The sequence below is a fragment of the Gymnoscopelus braueri genome (genome assembly GCF_963280865.1).
Source record: "Gymnoscopelus braueri genome assembly, chromosome: 24".
NCBI classification, from domain to species: domain Eukaryota; kingdom Metazoa; phylum Chordata; class Actinopteri; order Myctophiformes; family Myctophidae; genus Gymnoscopelus; species Gymnoscopelus braueri.
Window position 1 is genome coordinate 1,882,248 of NC_137626.1, and position 19,929 is coordinate 1,902,176.

Here is a 19,929-nt window from a genome sequence, read left to right on the forward strand (position 1 = left end):
ATAGAGTTATGTACAGATAGAGTTATGTACCGATAGAGTTATGTACAGATAGAGTTATGTACCGATAGAGTTATGTACAGATAGAGTTATGTACCGATAGAGTTATGTACAGATAGAGTTAGGTACAGATAGAGTTATGTAACGATAGAGTTATGTACAGATAGAGTTATGTACAGATAGTTATGTACCGATAGAGTTATGTACCGATAGAGTTATGTACAGATAGAGTTATGTACCGATAGAGTTATGTACAGATAGAGTTATGTACCGATAGAGTTATGTACCGATAGAGTTATGTACAGATAGAGTTATGTACCGATAGAGTTATGTACAGATAGAGTTATGTACCGATAGAGTTATGTACAGATAGAGTTATGTACCGATAGAGTTATGTACCGATATAGTTATGTACCGATAGAGTTAGGTACAGATAGAGTTATGTACAGATAGAGTTATGTAACGATAGAGTTATGTACAGATAGAGTTATGTACAGATAGAGTTATGTACCGATAGAGTTATGTACCGATAGAGTTAGGTACAGATAGAGTTAAGTACAGATAGAGTCATGTACAGATAGAGTTATGTACAGATAGAGTTATGTACCGATAGAGTTATGTACCGATAGAGTTATGTACAGATAGTTATGTACCGATAGAGTTATGTACAGATAGAGTTATGTACCGATAGAGTTATGTACAGATAGAGTTATGTACCGATAGAGTTATGTACAAATAGAGTTATGTACAAATAGAGTTATGTACAGATAGAGTTATGTACAGATAGAGTTATGTACATATAGTTATGTACCGATAGAGTTTCACATATACAGAATGTTATCTAGATTTAAAGGTTTCATGACGTTCAGTTTTATCACACATTAAAATCCACTCCATTGATCCATTGCAGGTGTTTTTCTCTCACATTTCTAAATCCTTTTCAACTGCAATGAAAAAATAAATCTTTGCCTGCGGGTGTCGCTGTTGAGGGATTTTGCCTGTCTATCATCGCCTCTGCTCCGCCCCCCCCCCCCCCCCCCAAAGGAAAGGATAGGGGAGGGGAGGGGCGAGGAGGAGAGTGGGCGGGATTAATGGGCTGTGACTTCACTGCCCAAGGGCCAAGCTCAGATTACTTTTCAGCCTAATTATTCAGAAACCCTAGACCACAGAAAATCCACTGAATGTTCAAAGTTCAGATTTTTTGGGTGTAATTGAGGTCCCAAAAAACATAAAAAATAAAAAAAGTGAAAATGAATGTCATAGAACCTTTAAGGTTTAAGGCGGGGCACGTGATTGACAGCCGTCTCGTCCAATAGGCTGATGTTTGAGGGCTATAAGGGGCGTGTCACCGGCTGGGGCAACCTGAAGGAGACGTGGAACCCGTCGGCCAGGAACCTCCCCACCGTCCTCCAGCAGATCCATCTGCCAATCGTAGAGCAGGACACATGCCGCGCCTCCACGGCCGTCAAGATCACAGACAACATGTTCTGTGCCGGTAACCATGAAGATCTATTAACTATTACTACTACTATTACTAGATCTAATAACGTATCTATATTACTACTACTACTATAATACTACTAGTTCTATTAACTTATTATATTACTACTACTATAAATACTATATACAGTACCAGACATGTTCTGTGCCTGTAACCATGAAGATCTATTAACTTTACTATTACTACTACTACTATTACTACAACTACTAGATCTATTAACTTATGTATATTACTACTACTAGTAATACTATAGTTATATTAACCATTCAATCCGGCGGGAACGCATCTCTGTCATGTTAAGATTTCTGTGGCTATTAAAAAAAAAAAGCAGATCTACAAGTGTGTGTGTGTGTGTGTGTGTGTGTGTGTGTGTGTGTGTGTGTGTGTGTGTGTGTGTAGGCTACAAGCCAGGAGACCCTGAGCGTGGCGACGCATGTGAGGGAGACAGTGGTGGACCATTTGTGATGAAGGTGACACAGACACACACACACACACATGCATTTATCAAAAAATAGAAAGCTTACAAGAGCTTTCGCAGCTTTTTTTATACAGGGGACCTTAGAATATAGCTAAAACCTGTTTTATACAGGGGACCTTAGAATATAGCTAAAGCCTGTTTTATACAGGGGACCTTAGAATATAGCTAAAACCTGTTTTATACAGGGGACCTTAGAATATAGCTAAAGCCTGTTTTATACGGGGGACCTTAGAATATAGCTAAAACCTGTTTTATACAGGGGACCTTAGAATATAGCTAAAGCCTGTTTTATACAGGGTACCTTAGAATATAGCTAAAGCCTGTTTTATACAGGGGACCTTAGAATACAGCTAAAACCTGTTTTATACGGGGGACCTTAGAATATAGCTAAAACCTGTTTTATACAGGGGACCTTAGAATATAGCTAAAGCCTGTTTTATACGGGGGACCTTAGAATATAGCTAAAACCTGTTTTATACAGGGGACCTTAGAATATAGCTAAAACCTGTTTTATACAGGGGACCTTAGAATATAGCTAAAACCTGTTTTATACTAGCCTGGTAAACCCTCCCTCCGGAAATCTCAATTCCATTTCATTTCAGGAGTGAGTCTGGCATGATCCGCCTTTCTGCAATATTGGCTCTGTATGCCAAACGGCCGGGCCTATCAGCGTCGTCGGTCATTGTTCTGTGATTGACAGCTTACGTTGGCTGAAGGGGAAAAATTATCATTGGCTGAAGGGGTTGTCAGTCAACGGTATTACTCCCGCCCAACTCCAGCACAGCCAATATTGCAGACAGGCGGATCAGGCCAGACTCACTCCTGAAATGAAATGGAATTGAGATTTCCGGAGGGAGGGTTTACCAGGCTAGTTTTATACAGGGGACCTTAGAATATAGCTAAAACCTGTTTTATACATTGACCTTAGAATATAGCTAAAACCTGTTTTATACATTGACCTTAGAATATAGCTAAAACCTGTTTATACCTGATTAAATTATGTTTTAGTAGAAATCTGACGGAGTTGACAACGATCTTGAACACAACTTTAAAGGGCAAAAACGTTTACAAAAAAAAACACATACAGAAAAAATAGTTGATATTAATAATACATTCTTACACCTATGTTATCAATACGCATGCTTAGTTTTTTAATATTTTTAACAACAACAACTGCTGTCCTCATGTTTTATGTTGTGTGTGTGTGTGTGTGTGTGTGTGTGTGTGTGCAGAACCCAGACGACCAGCGCTGGTACCAGGTGGGCATTGTGTCGTGGGGTGAAGGCTGCGACCGCGACGGGAAGTACGGCTTCTACACCCATGTGTTCCGTATGAGACGATGGATGAGGAAGGTCATCGACAAGGCTGGAGCGGACGACGACGATTAGACACACACACACACACACACACACACACACACACACACACACACACACACACACACACACACACACACACACACACACACACACACAGAGAGCAGTTTCAAGTTTCGAGTGCCGTGTTTAACTATTATTATTTTGCCCCTTTTCCTCACTGATCCTAAAGCCAGAACTTGCTGAAAATACTCAAAACAGCTGATCTCCAATTAATAGCGACCCGCTGTGAGCTTGTAGATCAGCTGTTCTTGGTGCATAACACCAGCACACAACTACACTATAGGTATAAATCAGGCATGACTCTGACCCCAACCCCTAAATCTAACCTCTAAAGGTCTAATTTAAACCCAAACCCCTAAATCTAACCTCTAAAGGTCTAATTTAAACCCAAACCCCTAAATCTAACCTCTAAAGGTCTAATTTAAACCCCAACCCCTAAATCTAACCTCTAAAGGTCTAATTTAAACCCAAACCCCTAAATCTAACCTCTAAAGGTCTAATTTAAACCCCAACCCCTAAATCTAACCTCTAAAGGTCTAATTTAAACCCAAACCCCTAAATCTAACCTCTAAAGGTCTAATTTAAACCCAAACCTTTAAAGGTCTAATAATCATAAACACAAACCTGTCCTAATTGTAAATCTAACTCTAAACATCTTCTTATACCATTAAAACCAAGAAAGCATATGTGTCTCATTGTAGTTTTTCCAGAAAACCCTTTGTACATCAGCTATTTTTGAACATTCTTCTAAACTTTTGAACGTTTTTGAAAGGTTTGAACACCCGCTGGGGAAAAAAACATTTTCAGATGGAGGGGTCCTTAATGGGTTAACTTTTTCGATGAAATGAGTACAAAAGACCCCAATGGAAACAAACCATAGTGCTTTCTTGGGTTTAAAATGCTCTTACAGTAACAGACCTTGTATTGAACTGTTCTTTTCTGTGCTTTGCAAACTGCTAATAAAGTATTCAAGCAATCAAACCATAAAACATCCATTTCCACCCACACCCACCCACCCACCCACCCCCACACACACACACACACACACACACACACACACACACACACACACACACACTAGAAATAAAGTATTAGTCAGATGCAGACTTACTTTGTCGTCTTTTTGTTTCATCCATGTGTAAGTTCCTGTAAATCTCTTCAGAATAAAAGACCAACCACGACCCATAAAATGTTACATTTTTTGTTTTTAATCCAAACAAACAATAATATCATTTAAAAACAGGATTCATTTGCAGCCATCCTATTGGCTTAGAGGAGGATGAATTCCAGCCAATCAGTTGTGGCTGCGGTCACATGACAGTAACATGTTGCCACGGTACTGTAACTTATGTTTATCTTTCAATTATTTACTCCAGAGCAGGACTGCAACCATCCTTTATTTTATTCGTGAATTACTCATATTGTTTTTCAATTCATTGAATAATCAAAAAACTATTTTTTGTAAGAATCTGTAAATATATATATATATATATATATGTTTTTACAAATTAACGAATCGAGGAGGAAACACTTTTTTTTTTACCGTACAACAGTGTCGCAAAACAACTTGCAGATATTGTCTGTCTACTAGAGATGCGCGGATAGGGTTTATCGTCACCCGAATCCGCATACACATAGACATATAAAGGTAGACGCCTCCTCTGGCTCTGAAGCGTCGGCATCTCGGACGCACTTCCGCTTCCTCTATGCTTCCGGGGGGAAGCTGGAAACTTCCGTGTGCGTCACAGAAGGGGGCGTTCGGTAGGCCAATCAGAGGCAGGTGGGGTGGGTCTTTTCTTAAGAGGCAGCCGCGCAGCAACTAGTCAGTTAGACGCGCTGTGATTGGCCAGTAGTTAACGTGATGTGATTGGTCTGCCCCCCGGAAGAGCCTTGTATTGAGAGACCAGTCGTTACAATGAACTGCAGAGGCCAATGAGGTATCTAGGTTTCTATTAGGGATGCCACCGATTATTCGAATTTTCGAATATTCGTTACAGTCTCCATAATCGAATATGATTTTTAAAATTCGATTTTTTTTTTTTTTTTTTTTTAATTAAATTTTTTTTTTTTTTTTTTTTTTTTATGCCTTAGTTTCAATCAAAATATATGCTAATACTAATAATAGTAATATTATAGTCTTAATAATTGTAAATGGCCACAGTTTGTTTTACTGTAAAGTGGAGGAAGCCAGCTGCGCTGTCTGTGCAGACTCAGAGTGCTGCTGCAGCCACACACTCAGGGCCGGATTGGCCGTCGGAAGGACCGGGACTATTCCCGGTGGCCTGCATCCTAAAAAAAAAAAAAAAAAAAAAACTTTTTTTTTTTTTTTTTAATCATTGTGGGGGGGGGGTTACGGTGCTGTCGAATAATCGAATAATATTCGCCAGGGCTGTCGAATATTCGAATTGGCTCAAGGTCAGATTGTGGCATCCCTAGTTTCTATATCTATCCGCATACACATGTTCAAGACCCCTTGCCGGTAACGTGCAGTAGGCGGCTAATTTGTGCCTGATGTAAAATGACGTAATATTAAAATACAACAAACGCACGCACGGCGAGATTTCGTGCTTTTTAAAAGCTATAATAGGCCTATAGATTGATATCATTAATGTAATTCCCACATTTTTTCCCAATAATAATTCATTATTATATTTGATTGACCCAAATCCACCCAAACTGCGGTTAACTGCGGCAACCGCGGCTAAAACCGCGATCCGCGCATCTCTACTGTCTACAACGCATCACAATGTAGATGGGCTGTTATATATTGAAATTGCCTTTTTTAAAGTTTTGAGAGAAACAAACAACAAAAGCAAAAAAAGAAAAGAAAAAAGAAATCCCCCTAAAATCATTTTGTATAAATGGATTAAATTGATTAGTTGTATAAAGTGTTGCAGCTCTAATCCAGATCATGGTCTGTAGGGTTCACATAATATACATTTAACGCACCGGTACTCAATGTGAGGTCCAGGGACCCGTAAAGGGTCCAAAATGTTACCCCTTACGGGATGGTCCGTAACTCTGAGAGTGTATACAAATGTGGTTCCATGTGTACACTCTCAGAGTTACAGACCTGTAAGGGTCCATGTGGTTCCATTTGTACTCTCAGAGTTACAGACCTGTAAGGGTCCATGTGGTTCCATTTGTACTCCCAGAGTTACAGACCTGTAAGGGTCCATTTGGTTCCATGTGTACACTCAGAGTTACAGACCTGTAAGGGTCCATTTGGTTCCATTTGTACTCTCAGAGTTACAGACCTGTAAGGGTCCATTTGGTTCCATTTGTACTCTCAGAGTTACAGACCTGTAAGGGTCCATTTGGTTCCATTTGTACTCTCAGAGTTACAGTGGTCCTTGAAATAAAAGTGTTGCGCACATAGGGAGGGCATAGCAGTGGCGGCCATTTGTGTGGTTCCACAGATAGAAAGCCCATTCATTTCGCCCATAGCGATTTCCGAAAATATTTATCTTAATGATTTGCCTGGAACCAAAGCCATCCAGGATCCTGGTGAACCATGACCATAAAACATTTGATTCTGTGTAAAACATAAATGTCACTATATGAATTACTATATTTAATAAATACCCTTTTTTTGCAGTTTTAAAAAACAGGTTCCAGGCTTAAAACATAATAATATAATAAAATGGGGAAAAACATTGATGGGCTTTTCTATCTGTGGCACGACAAAATGGCCACCACTGCTGTGCCCTATGGGTCATTGGTTCTCAAAGTGGGGTCCGGGGACCCCCAGGGGTCCCTTGGGGGGCTACAAGGGGGTCCCCAGCAAAATTAGCTAACATAGCGTCACAATCATTTTAACCACTTTAACCATATGTTATACTTACTTATACTGTTATTCAAAGATAGCAGATCTCAAGCTACAAGCTTGTAGATCTGCTATTTTTGAAAAATCATGAATATTTGTGCAAATCTTTGAATATATATTTTTTAAACAAACAAACATTCATCACTCAAATCTTTGCTTCTGAGGGTCCCTGGAACTAAATATATTGAGATGGGGGTCCGCAGCCAAATACATATCATCTTGGGGGTCCTTGACATGAAAACGTTTGAGAACCACTGATATGCCCTATAGGTGTTGTTAGTAGCTGTGTGTGTGTGTGTGTGTGTGTGTGTGTGTGTGTGTGTGTGTGTGTGTGCGTCTGCGTGTGTGTGTGTGTGTCTGCGTGTGTGTGTGTGTGTGTGTGTGCTCAGGCGGTGTGTGTGAGCAGGTGTCTGTTGAGGTGTGTCTTGCGTGTGTAACTCTTGCTGCAGTACTGACACGGGTACGGACGCACGTCAGAGTGGGACAGCATGTGTTTCTTCAGGTCAAACTTCCTCTTCACGCTCTTCCCACACTGGGGACAACTGAAGGGTTTCTCTCCTGGGGGAGACACAGGCACCAGACACACGTTAAAGGAGTAGTTCACCCCCCAAAAAAAATACTTATTTCCTATCAATTACAAACCCGATGAGGCCTTGAATTCAAGGAGATTTATTTAGTTTTTCTCGCATTCCTGAGACAATAATTTGATGAGCGGGTCATTGGTCCATAGGAGACTCAAAGTCGGTCATCAAATTATTGACTGCAAAAGATGCAAAAGAAAGAATTATAATCTCCAAGAATTCAAGGCTCAAATTCTGCCAAGGCGCAGCCCGCCACCAACGAGAAAGACAAGGTTTGAGTTTTTAGTGGTTATCCACCAGATGGCGCTGTTATCTACCCTATGAATGACGCTTTCACTGCCTGATGATCATTTAAAAAAAATTAAATTTTGTTTCCTCTTGCTTCACGGCAAAACAAGCTGGATTCAAACGGCCACAGCTCTGCAATGGATTACCGCGAGCGGATAACATTTCCCCCCCCTATACTATGACACCCCCGTGTGTGTAATAAGGCGATCTCCGTGAGGACAGAGGTCACGGAGAATATTCCATGACTTTTCAAAGGTACAGTAAAATGGCTCGTTTTTGCTGGCAGCAGTGGCACACTATTACACTATTATACTATTACACTATTATACTATTACACTATTACACTATTACACTATTATACTATTACACTATTACACTATTACTCTGACAGTTCAAGAGTTCATTTATAGATAATAGGTTGTTTTTTGGGGTAAACTACCCCTTTAAAAATGTTTTTCACACTTTTGAAGCTAATCTGTGGCCATAATATGGACATACCTAACAATAGATGCAATCAATCAATCAATCAATCTACACACACACACACACACACACACACACACACACACACACACACACACACACACACACACACACACACACACACACACACACACACACACACACACACACACACACACACACACACACACACACACACACGGTCTGAGGTGCTCCATGGGGGAGAGTGGCTGAAACAATCTAACCCCAGGATGGTGTCAAGGAGACACATTTAGTTTGTAGAAAACCTTTCAGATTAAACATAAACAACCAGATCATTTCAATGGAATATTTGGGAACAGTCAGGGAGGAGGAGCCTTCTGAGAGCTTCCTGAGCAACCCCAGTTCTAAACGTCCCAATGGTCCTGGTCCTGACCTGTGTGTGACCTCATGTGCTCGGTCAGGTGACAGGAAATGGAGAAGGCTTTGCCGCACTCCTGACAAACGTAGGGCTTCTCTCCTGTGTGGCTCCTCATGTGTTTCTGTAGATCGCCCCCCGATGGCCAACCTTTGGAACAACAAGAATAATAAACTGTGCAGCACTGTGGAACACAGAGTGACAAACCACAACAACAACTTTAAAGGTGCAGTACGTGATTTATAGATGTTGTTTTGTTAGAATCAGACTTAAAGGGCAAGACCACTGTGGTAGAGGTTTGGGTTGTGTAGTTACCTTGCCATGATGTAACTCCAAAGGTGGGCAAGAAATAAAAAATAATTGCTCCATTGATTAGAAATTGATAATTTTAAATATGCTCCTCATTGACTTACATTGTAGGGTAAAACAGCTCTCAAAGTCACTCTTTTAGCACTTAAACGAACGCAAACAAAGTTGATTCAGACAATATAGAACATCACCAAACCCAGTACTGTTTTTTTTTTTTATAAAAATGTCAACTTCCTGTTGATTTTGCCATTTTTAATAAGTAGAAAACCCGAACTGGATCCGCGGATCCGGATCCAGATCTTCAAATAGTAAAATCAATAGGAAGTTGACATTTTTATAAAAAAAACAAACAGTACTGGGTTTGGTGATGCTCTATATTGTCTGAAACAGCTATGTTTGGGTTCATTTATGTGCTAAAAGAGTGACTTTGAGAGCTGTTTTACCGTACAATGTCCCGTACAATGTCAATGAGGAGCATATTTTGAACTATCAATTTCTAATCAATGGAGCAATTATTTTAGATTTCTTGCCCACCTTTGGAGTTACACCATGGCAAGGTAACAACACAACCCAAACCTCTACCAAAGTGGTCTTACCCTTTAAATAGCTCTATATGGTGATAGTAATCATTGCTATAAATGACGTCAAACGTTTTAATTGGACCTCCATAACTCTGAGATTGTACTAAATGGAACCAAATGGACCCGTAATGGGGCCGTTCAGAGGGGATCGGTAAAGGAATCGCTAAAGTCCTCAAGGATCCCGAACCCTAGTGGTGGTGAGCGGTTATTATTTTAAAATAAATAACTGAAATGGACAATGAGAACACGTACCTTTGCCGCACACCGTGCACACGTACGGGCGCTCCCCGGTGTGCCGGCGCACGTGCACGTTGAGGCCGGCCAGCGCGGTGAAGGCCTTGGAGCAGTAGGCACAACGGTAGGGCTTCTCTCCTGTGTGGGTCCTCAGGTGACCTTTACAACAGGTAGACCACAGTTAACCCATTGAGACCTGGAACGCATCGGTGTCACTTTTCGATTTGAGCTAAAACATTATTTTACACTTTGGCTATTCAAAAATAGCAGATCTACAAGCTCATGCCGCGCTACGAGCTTGTAGATCAGCTATTTTTGAGAAATCGAGAAAATGTGTGCAAATCTTTGAATATGTATTGTTTAAAGCGAACATTTTCTACTCTATTCTTTGCTTCTGGGGGGTCCCTGGAACAAAACATTTTGAGATGGGGGTCCGCGGCCAAATTCGTATCATTTTGGGGGTCCTTGACATGAACAGGTTTGAAAACCACTGATATAGAAACATACGTTTTTCAGTAAACCGTTAACAGGCAGATTCACGTAAAAAAAAACAAAGTTGTCCAAAGTTGAAACCCCAGTCATAGAAGTGTTAATGTAAAACAAAACAAAATGAAGTTCCTATCACACAAAGATTCCCCCCCCCCCCCTTTGCAGTATCTCTGAGGACCCCCTAGGGGTCCCGGACCCCCTGGTGTATAGGTGAACCTATGCTCCGTACCTTCCAGTCCGTCCTTGGTCCTGAACCTCTTCCCACACTGAGGACAGAGGTAGGGTTTGTCTCCAGAGTGAGACCCTCTGTGAGCGCTCAGACCCCCCACGGTGCTGAAGGCCTTAGAACACTGTTCACACTGGAACGACCGCAGGGTGTGGCTCCTCTGGTGGATACGCAGCTGTGTTACACCTGGAACCATGATAATAACAATAACTATTATTATATTAACTCTAAGGACCTCAGGGTATGGCTCCTCTGGTGGATACACAGCTGTGTTACACCTGGAACCATGATAATAACTATAACTATTATTATATTAACTCTAAGGACCTCAGGGTGTGGACAGTGTTGCCAGATTCTGTGAGAGAAACAAGCAACCAGGTCTAGGAAAACCAGCCCAAAAGCAGCGACTATGGGCCACATGAGTACTTTAACATATACATCAGCTATTTGAAAATAGCAGATCTACAAGCTCACAACGCGTCGCGATGCGACGCGTTGTGAGCTTGTAGATCTGCTATTTTCAAATAAATTCTTGCAGGGAAATTATAATAAGCAGATCTGGCAACCCTGGGTGTGGCTCCTCTGGTGGATACGCAGCTGAGTCACACCTAGAGAACCATGATAATAACTAGGGGAGAGCCGCCAAGATTGTAACGCGTCATGGTTGCAACAAGCATGTTTTCTCTTGATTGGTCAATTTTCTCATAACGTCATCACATCAGTATGTGACCAGTGCTGTAATGAACGTGCCCAGGAAGTAGGAAGTATTTTCATCCAGACTAGAGAAGGTTATCGCAGAAAAACTGATTTATCTTAAAGTTAGTAAAAAAATTCACCTTGAGTATCTTTGGTCTACAAATCGTTCCTTTAATGTTGCTGAGCTAAAATCCACATGGTTGCATGTATCTGTTCTTCATCAGTTTACGTCGTTTTATTACTCTATGCACGTTAGTTCTGTTCTGTAAACAAAGCCAAAGCAGTGGAGCACAGAGCGACCCGATTGTAACACCCATCTGTTTAGGTGTAATCAATGGATTAGTAATCTATGGCTAATGGCTGTTACAATTAGTCTGATAAGCGCTTAAAATGTAACGTCGGAACAGCGTCCACTTTCGGTTTAATAACTCACGACCTGTTTTATCAATTGAAAAACTTTAAGTGGTTTATGATAGCAGACATGTGTAGGTCCTTTGCTTGAAAATATTACATATGTAGGTAAAACGATCGCTGAGCAAAAGACTGAAAAGTGAAAAATGTTACAATCTTAGAGGCTCTCCCCTACTATTATTATTATTATTATTATTATTATCATTATTAACTAACAACCTCAGGGTGTGGCTCCTCTGGTGGATACGCAGCTGAGTCACACCTAGAACCATGATAACAACAATAACTATTATTACTGACCCATAAACTGGGTCACACCTGGAACCATGACAATAACGATCATTATTATTATTATTATTATTATTATTATTATTAACTCTAAGATAGGACACAGCACACAACAGCCACACCACCAGAGGGAGCCACCACCATCTGGTAAGAGCACACACACACACATTTAGCACAAACATGGGAAAGTTCTCATTCTACTGCTTTAATTAGTATTTTTAGTTGTACATTGGTATTGTATTTGCTTTGTTCAGGATCAGGACCCCACGAAGACTAGAGGCTCGTTCATGTGTCTCCAACGGGGATCCTTTAAACTTTAAAGGCATTTTGGGTGAACTATCCCTTTAAAGTTTAAAGGGATAGTTCACCCAAAATGCCTTTTTTCCTATTAGTCACCCGACGGAGACTCATTCAGAATTCATGGATATTGTTTCGTTTTTGTCTCATTCCTCATAATTTGATGACCGGCAGCGGTTCCGGTAGGAGACACAAAGCGTCTCCTTTGTGTCTCCTACCGGAACCGCTGCCTACCGGTCCGCTGGTCATCACATTATTGTCTTAGGAATGAGACAAAAACTAAAACATATCCATGAATTCAATAAGTCTCCACGGGGTGACTAATACATAGGAAAAAAATAAACACTATCCCTTTAATAAACAAACATAATTATCCCAGACCATTTAGGATTTTATGGAAGATGCTTCTGAATGATAGTGCTAGTTTGACCACTTCAAATACATAATAACCGAAAATAGCAGATCTACAAGCTCTCAATGCGTCGCAGACGCATTGAGAGCTTGTAGATCTGCTATTTCCGCTGCGCAACATGCTTCCATAGAAGCCATGCTGGCTTCCAAAGGACTTAAATCGTCCGTGACGACGTGACTCCATGCGATGTGTCGTATCGTACGGTATATCAGATCTGATGTGTCGTATCGTACGGTATATCAGATCTGATGTGTCGTATCGTACGGTATATCAGATCTGATGTGTCGTACCGTACGGTATATCAGATCTGATGTGTCGTATCGTACGGTATATCAGATCTGATGTGTCGTACCGTACAGTATATCAGATCTGATGTGTCGTACCGTACGGTATATCAGATCTGATGTGTCGTATCGTACGGTATATCAGATCTGATGTGTCGTATCGTACGGTATATCAGATCTGATGTGTCGTACCGTACAGTATATCAGATCTGATGTGTCGTACCGTACAGTATATCAGATCTGATGTGTCGTACCGTACAGTATATCAGATCTGATGTGTCGTACCGTACGGTATATCAGATCTGATGTGTCGTACCGTACAGTATATCAGATCTGATGTGTCGTATCGTACGGTATATCAGATCTGATGTGTCGTACCGTACAGTATATCAGATCTGATGTGTCGTACCGTACGGTATATCAGATCTGACGTAGGAGACCTTATCGTACGGTATATCAGATCTGATGTGTCGTACCGTACGGTATATCAGATCTGATGTGTCGTACCGTACGGTATATCAGATCTGATGTAGGAGACCTTATCGTACGGTATATCAGATCTGATGTAGGAGACCTTACCGTAAGGTATATCAGATCTGATGTGTCGTACCGTACGGTATATCAGATCTGATGTGTCGTACCGTACGGTATATCAGATCTGAGGTAGGAGACCTTATCGTACGGTATATCAGATCTGATGTAGTAGACCTTACCGTATGGTATATCAGATCTGATGTGTCGTACTGTACGGTATATCAGATCTGATGTGTCGTACCGTACGGTTTATCAGATCTGATGTAGGAGACCTTACCGTTGAAGCTCTGCTGGCAGTAGCGACAGTCGAAGCGCAGTTCCTCTCCGTCTCCAGCAGGGTGCGCCTGCAGCTGGTGCTGCAGCAGACGGCTCTGTGAGGTGAAGGGCTGCTGGCACACGGGACAGGGCATGGTGGCCAGGCGGTGCGTCTGTCTGTGAGCCGCGCGCTCACGGGCCGACACGAACACCCGCTCACACCTTCTGCAAGGGGGGGGGGTTGACGGTTAATACATAATAATAATACTAATACAGTTTACAGTTTAGGCATTTAGCAGACGCTCTTAATCCAGAGCGATTTACAGTAAGCAAGGACACAAGATAATACACAGGGGTGCACATAACTGGTGCGCAGGTGCGCATTCGTCGCGTATTTATGTTGGCCTTCCACAAAGCGAAACATGCACGTCCTGAGAGAGCTGTCGGCTACAGGCGTCTATCAATCAGATCTCGTATAAGGACGATACAGTCTGAGAGGTAAGGCTGGCCTGGTAGCAAGTTCTCGTGTTAGATTTTACCTTCTTCTTTTACTGACTATTGTGGAGCGTGCCGCCCCACGCTCTGCGTCTGCCATGTATGCGTAGGATGCGTGACGTCGTACGATCGTAAGACGACGTCACGCTGGCATTATGCCCATAATCAGACGTAGTGCCTGCATCATCGTAACTTGGCAACAAAAAGCAAAAGCATAAACATTAAAATAAAGGCAAAAAAGGCAGTGAATCAGGCAAAACAGTGAGGACATGAATAACACAGAGATTAAAAAATCAACTAAAAGCAAGAGTGAACGTAAAGACCGGGAACGCAAAGATTTGGCGGCCGCGCCACTATAGTAACTCTGAGGACCCCGTCTAGGGGTCCCGGACCCCCTGTTGAAGACCCCTGTGTTATAAGTGTGTGTAAGTTTCATAACTTACTTGCAGGCGAAGCCGGCCTCTCCGGAGGCGCCGTGCGTCTGCTTGTGATTGGTCAGCGAGGAGAGGTGTCTGAAGCGCCGGCCGCACTGCGAGCACTGGTGCGTGGGAGGGCGTGGCCTGTGCACGGCCACGTGCGCCGCCAGCTCCGCCTTGCTGCGGAAGGCGGCGCCGCACTGGAAGCAGGCGTGTCTGGTGGACGACGCCCCTCTGACTCCGCCCCCCACGCCGCGCGCAGAGGAGGAGCCTCCCAGGGGCTTGTGGGTAACGGCCCCCCCGCCCCCCCCTCCAGACTTATGGGTTCTCATGTGACGCACAACCTGAAAACAACAACACAGTTATGGCTGTCACGATTGCTAATTTAAGTTGACGATTAAATGTCACTCATAGTCGGGGATCCACAGGCCCAAAAGCTCTTGAAAATGGGTTGAACCTGTGATGTCATGCTATACTTTTTTTTTGTGTTTTTTCTATTAATTTGGTCATTAAGGTCCACAGAATGAGAGGCCTGCTCTGCCGGAAACATCGCGAAAAAGAAGTTATTGCCATTTTTGTATAATGAAGCCTTTATTTTTTTGCCCATTTTCGCCTATTGTAAAAAACTAGGTTTCTTTTCTTAAAGTGCTCAGTAGGTTGTGTAGGCTGTCAATAAATGATTCCCAGATACACAGAACACATATGTGAACAACACCAAGTCCAAAAATACACTCACAAAGCCTTTCCAAATGATTTATAGACATTTTTGGTACCAAAAGTGCACCAGTTTTTTTGCATTTTCCCCAATACTTTCATCTTTACTTCAATAGTAATCAACTTTGCCATGGGTTATGACATCAGCCAATGTCTCATTCTTTTCATCAATCTTTATAGTCATTCCACAAAAAAAAAAATTAAAATCAACCCTAAATTAAAGGAACTGTGGTGACTTTATTACCCTTATGCTCAAAATTCCCAGAGCCTTTTTTTCTTCTTGAAAACACCTGTACCCCCACAAAAGAAACGTGTGCCATGGGTCATGACATCAGTCAATGACTTATTCTATTCAAATATATATCAGCAAATATTTTCATAACTTTAGTTTAAAAAAAACTAAAGGCAATGCACATTTTAAGCTGTTTCTAGCCTCTAGCTGTCTCCTCTTCTCTCCTTGTTCTGCAAACCAGAAGCAAGGCAACTGTCACACTTCTAAACAGATTTGGGAACTGCATCAGCTACCAGGATGCCCAGAGATATATTACAACAATGGCAAAGTCAGTTGATGAGCAGACAGGTCAGGAGGGTGCCTTCATACCAACAAACCTCAAGGTTGGATGATTCACACAATTTGCATTTGATAACCTTGACTTCCAAGAGTACACAAAGGATGGACGAACATTACATGGCACAACACACGTCATATTCCAATACAAGGATCCTAATGAAGACCCCACGCCAAAGGCTAGTTTACCTCTGCTGAAAACCCGCAAAGCATCCCTGGGGCCTTCTCAGCCATTTCAGACCAAGGATAGCCACCTGACTCTCAAAGATCGTCAGAGGAGTCGTTCCCTGGTTGGAGTCGATACAGAGCCTAAGCCCATGTGTCTAGCTGAACCTCTTGACCACCTGAGCATGTTGTGGCATTTGGTTCATATCTGCCCTACTGTGCTCTTGGAGGACCTGAAACCAAGCTGCACTGCTCCAACATGGAGTTCATTCCATGCATTTCTCATCCCAGATGCTACCCCTGCAACTGTGATTGGCTATGGGCCTTTCTTTCCCAAGTCACCAACAGACCCAGATGTGGTTGAAAAGTCAGTTCAATACTGCATGGATGTGTCCAGAGAACAAGGCCAAGAGTTCACCATCATTACATGTGACCAAGCAATTTATGAAGTGGTTCTGGGTTTGCAAAAGAAGAACCCTCATATGTATGGGAAACTTATCTTGCGCATGGGTGGATTTCACATTGCTCAAAATGTCCTAAAAGCAATTGGGTATTTCATGCAGGCAACTGGAATCGAAGACATCATGGTAGAAGCTGATGTTTCTCTCCGTGGAACAGCAAACAAAATCATCAGTGGGAAAGACTACTGACAATGATGCGTGCCCACAGTATGGTACATGCAGCCATGTTTGCCCTACACTGGGAAGCATTTTCCAAATGGCTAATCATTGAAGAGAAGGACCTGGAGTGGATATCTGCACTTACCATCAATGTCCAGCTACTCCTAGATGCCCTTTCAGAAAAGGATGAGGAGAAGGCATCTTCTGCATGTGCTGATGCAACTGACCAGCTGAAGGAGCTATCATGTTTGATGACTGAGTTTGATGACACATGTACTTCACCTACCTCAAAGCTCTGGCTACAGTACATGGACATGGTGATGATTCTGAAGCGGTTCATCCATGCTGAGCGTGCAGGCCTGTGGGAGGAACACCTGGCTGAAGTAGAGAGGATGTTACCATACCTTGTAGCTGCTGGCCACTACAAGTATGTATCCTGCCTGCCCCACTACTTGGAAGCCATGAGAAGCCTACCTACACTGGCTACGGACATCCATAGAGAATCAAGGATGGGAAGTTTACTGTGCATCAAACTGAAGGTCGTTTCAATGGTGTCTGGACAGACATGGCACTTGAGAAAACATACAACCGTGATGCCAAAACAAAACTCTTCACTGGCATCAGTCAGCAGCCAGCAGCCATGGAGAAATACTTGCGCGCTCTTCCGTGTCTGACAGCGGTTTCAGAGCAGACAAAGGCTATGGTACATCTGGACACCAAACACCATGAAGACTCCAAAAGCCAAGGACAAAAGGACACAGAAACTGTTCTGAAAATAACAGATGTAGTCAAAAACCAGATGATCAATCCCTTCATATGTGAAGAACAGGAGCTGCTTAACATTTCAACTGGCCACAAATCTGCATCTACAGACTTGGTGTACGACGTGAAAAAGGATTGGAGGCACTGGCTGCAGCAAGAAGAACAGACAGTGAGAAAATAGCCCCAATGAAACTTGCCACATTTGCAGCAAAGACAAAAAAGCCAATGTCCATGGCGCTCAAAGCCAAGAAGGTCTACGAGGAAGAGAGTGCTGTTGTCCGAAACCTGTACTTTGTGCAGGACTTGGATGAAGACAAGAAGGTAGAAGTCTTCGGTCATGAGTGGACAAGTTGCCCAGCCTCCCTGTTTGAGCCAGATCCATCCCTTGACCAAGGTTATGCCATGCGAAAAGGGAATAAGGCTGACTACTTGGCTGCAATCAAGACATCCCTTGGCAGTTCATGGTGTGAAGTGGACAGATTGCCACCATTCGACAAGCCTGTTGTAATGGTGGTTGATGCCATGGCATTCATCCAGCGTCACCAACATCTTGGTTGCACCTTCCATGAACTGCAAGTAAAATACCTGAAGCAGCTCCTTAGTGGTATCCCAGACTACTGTGCATCCACTTTGTTGGTGATCGATATGATGTCTCTCCAGCTGAAAGTCTGAAAGGCGAGGAACGAGAGAAGAGAATGAAGACTTGCCCCAGCAAAATGAAGGAGTACAAGCCACATGATACTCTTGCCTTACCTGAATGGAAAGGCTTTGTTCAAAATCCACTGAATAAAGCAAACCTGTTGAACTATATAGGAGAAGCATGGGCTGCTCAGCACAAATCACTTCCTGCTGGATGCACACTTATTCTGGGTGGACTTTTCTGTGATCCTAGTCGCACTGTTCTGTTATCAGCAGATTGTCAGGTTGAGCTTCCAGAACTGTCCTGTGAGAAGCATGAGGAGGCAGATACCAGGATGTTTGCCCACATTGCATACTCAGTAGAACATCTGCACCACGAACGGGCTGTAGTTGTGGCTACTGACACAGATGTGATCATGATGTGCATATATTACATCACACACATGGATGGCCTACAGGAGCTATGGGTAAAGAAGATGGATATCTACATACCTGCTCATGCAATTGTGGATGCCCTGGCAGTGAAGTATGATGTTGAAGCTTCCTATCTTTCATCCATACTCCTCAGCACCTACATACTGACTGGATGTGACACAGTGAGCTATGTTTACAGAAGAGGAAAAAGACGTGCCTACAAAGCTGCCGTTGATCACCTGAAAGACCTTCTGCCTCTGTGCCAATACGGTGACTCTGGGGAAAGTTTGGATCAGTTGGTTGTATGTAAGAGGGCACACATGTCTCAGCCAACCTACCCTGTGGCAACCAACTTTGGCAGAGAGCTTGTCAATGGTAAGCTGGTGGCAACAATGATGCTGAAGGATGCAAAACCTGCACAATACAAGCGCACCAAATATTGCCACTGCAAGAAAAGCAAGTGTGCCAGAGGATGCTCCTGTGCAAGAGCCGGTGTCAAGTGTGTCATTGCCTGTCTCTGCACTGGGGACCCCAAAAAATGTTCACGAGTTGAACTCACACTCGAAGACAGTGACAGTGAGTGAGTTGATTAGTTAGTTGTTTTCATTTTTACATTTATACGGCTCTTTTTACGGTCGATATGTAAATCTTTCCCGCTAGGATACAGTATGTGACAAGGGGAACTTAACCCCTTAAGACCAGGACCACATCTGTGTCATTTTTAGATTTGAGCTATTACCATTATTTTATACTTTGGCTATTCAGAAATAGCAGATCTACAAGCTCATGTGCCGTGCTATGAGCTTATAGATCTGCTATTTTTGAAAATTCTTGAAAATGTGTGCAAAATTTGAATATATATATTTTTAAAGCAAACATTTGTAACTCAAATCTTCTAAATTCTAACAGTTTAAAAAAAACATTGTATATTGCTATAATATCAGTGGTTCTCAAACGTTTTCATGTCAAGGACCCCCAAAGTTATATGTATTTGGCCGCGGACCCCCATCTCAAAATATGTTGTTCCAGGGACCCCCCGACAAGCAAAGATTTGCGTTACAAATGTTTGCTTAAAAAATATATACGTATAAAGTTCGCACACATTTTCTACATTTTTGAACAGCCAAATGAACTCTAAAAAATGACACAGATGTGTTCCTGGTCTTAATGGATCAAGAGAAATATCAGTCCATTACAGGACAGATGTATGT

At 42.4% G+C, this 19,929-nt stretch overlaps 2 protein-coding genes across 2 annotated transcripts in view; one reads left to right on the plus strand and one right to left on the minus strand.

Moving 5' to 3' along the window:
• f2 (coagulation factor II (thrombin)) overlaps positions 1-3,405 on the plus strand; it is a gene marked incomplete at its 5' end in the record, with an annotated part of 21,922 nt that extends 18,517 nt beyond the window's left edge. Inside the window, 3 exons of the mRNA XM_080423089.1 lie at positions 1,314-1,492; positions 1,898-1,968; positions 3,209-3,405. Coding sequence (XP_080279215.1) covers positions 1,314-1,492; positions 1,898-1,968; positions 3,209-3,364 — 406 coding nt within the window. The 3' untranslated portion in view covers positions 3,365-3,405. The remainder of the gene's footprint in view (positions 1-1,313; positions 1,493-1,897; positions 1,969-3,208) is intronic.
• Positions 3,406-5,775: 2,370 nt separating this feature from the next.
• Positions 5,776-19,929, minus strand: part of LOC308080224 (uncharacterized protein) — a 38,080-nt gene continuing 23,926 nt past the window's right edge. Inside the window, exons 11-16 of the mRNA XM_080421999.1 lie at positions 14,864-15,180; positions 13,948-14,150; positions 10,752-10,934; positions 10,052-10,192; positions 8,928-9,059; positions 5,776-7,739 (exon numbers count right to left, since the gene is read on the minus strand). Coding sequence (XP_080278125.1) covers positions 7,567-7,739; positions 8,928-9,059; positions 10,052-10,192; positions 10,752-10,934; positions 13,948-14,150; positions 14,864-15,180 — 1,149 coding nt within the window. The 3' untranslated portion in view covers positions 5,776-7,566. The remainder of the gene's footprint in view (positions 7,740-8,927; positions 9,060-10,051; positions 10,193-10,751; positions 10,935-13,947; positions 14,151-14,863; positions 15,181-19,929) is intronic.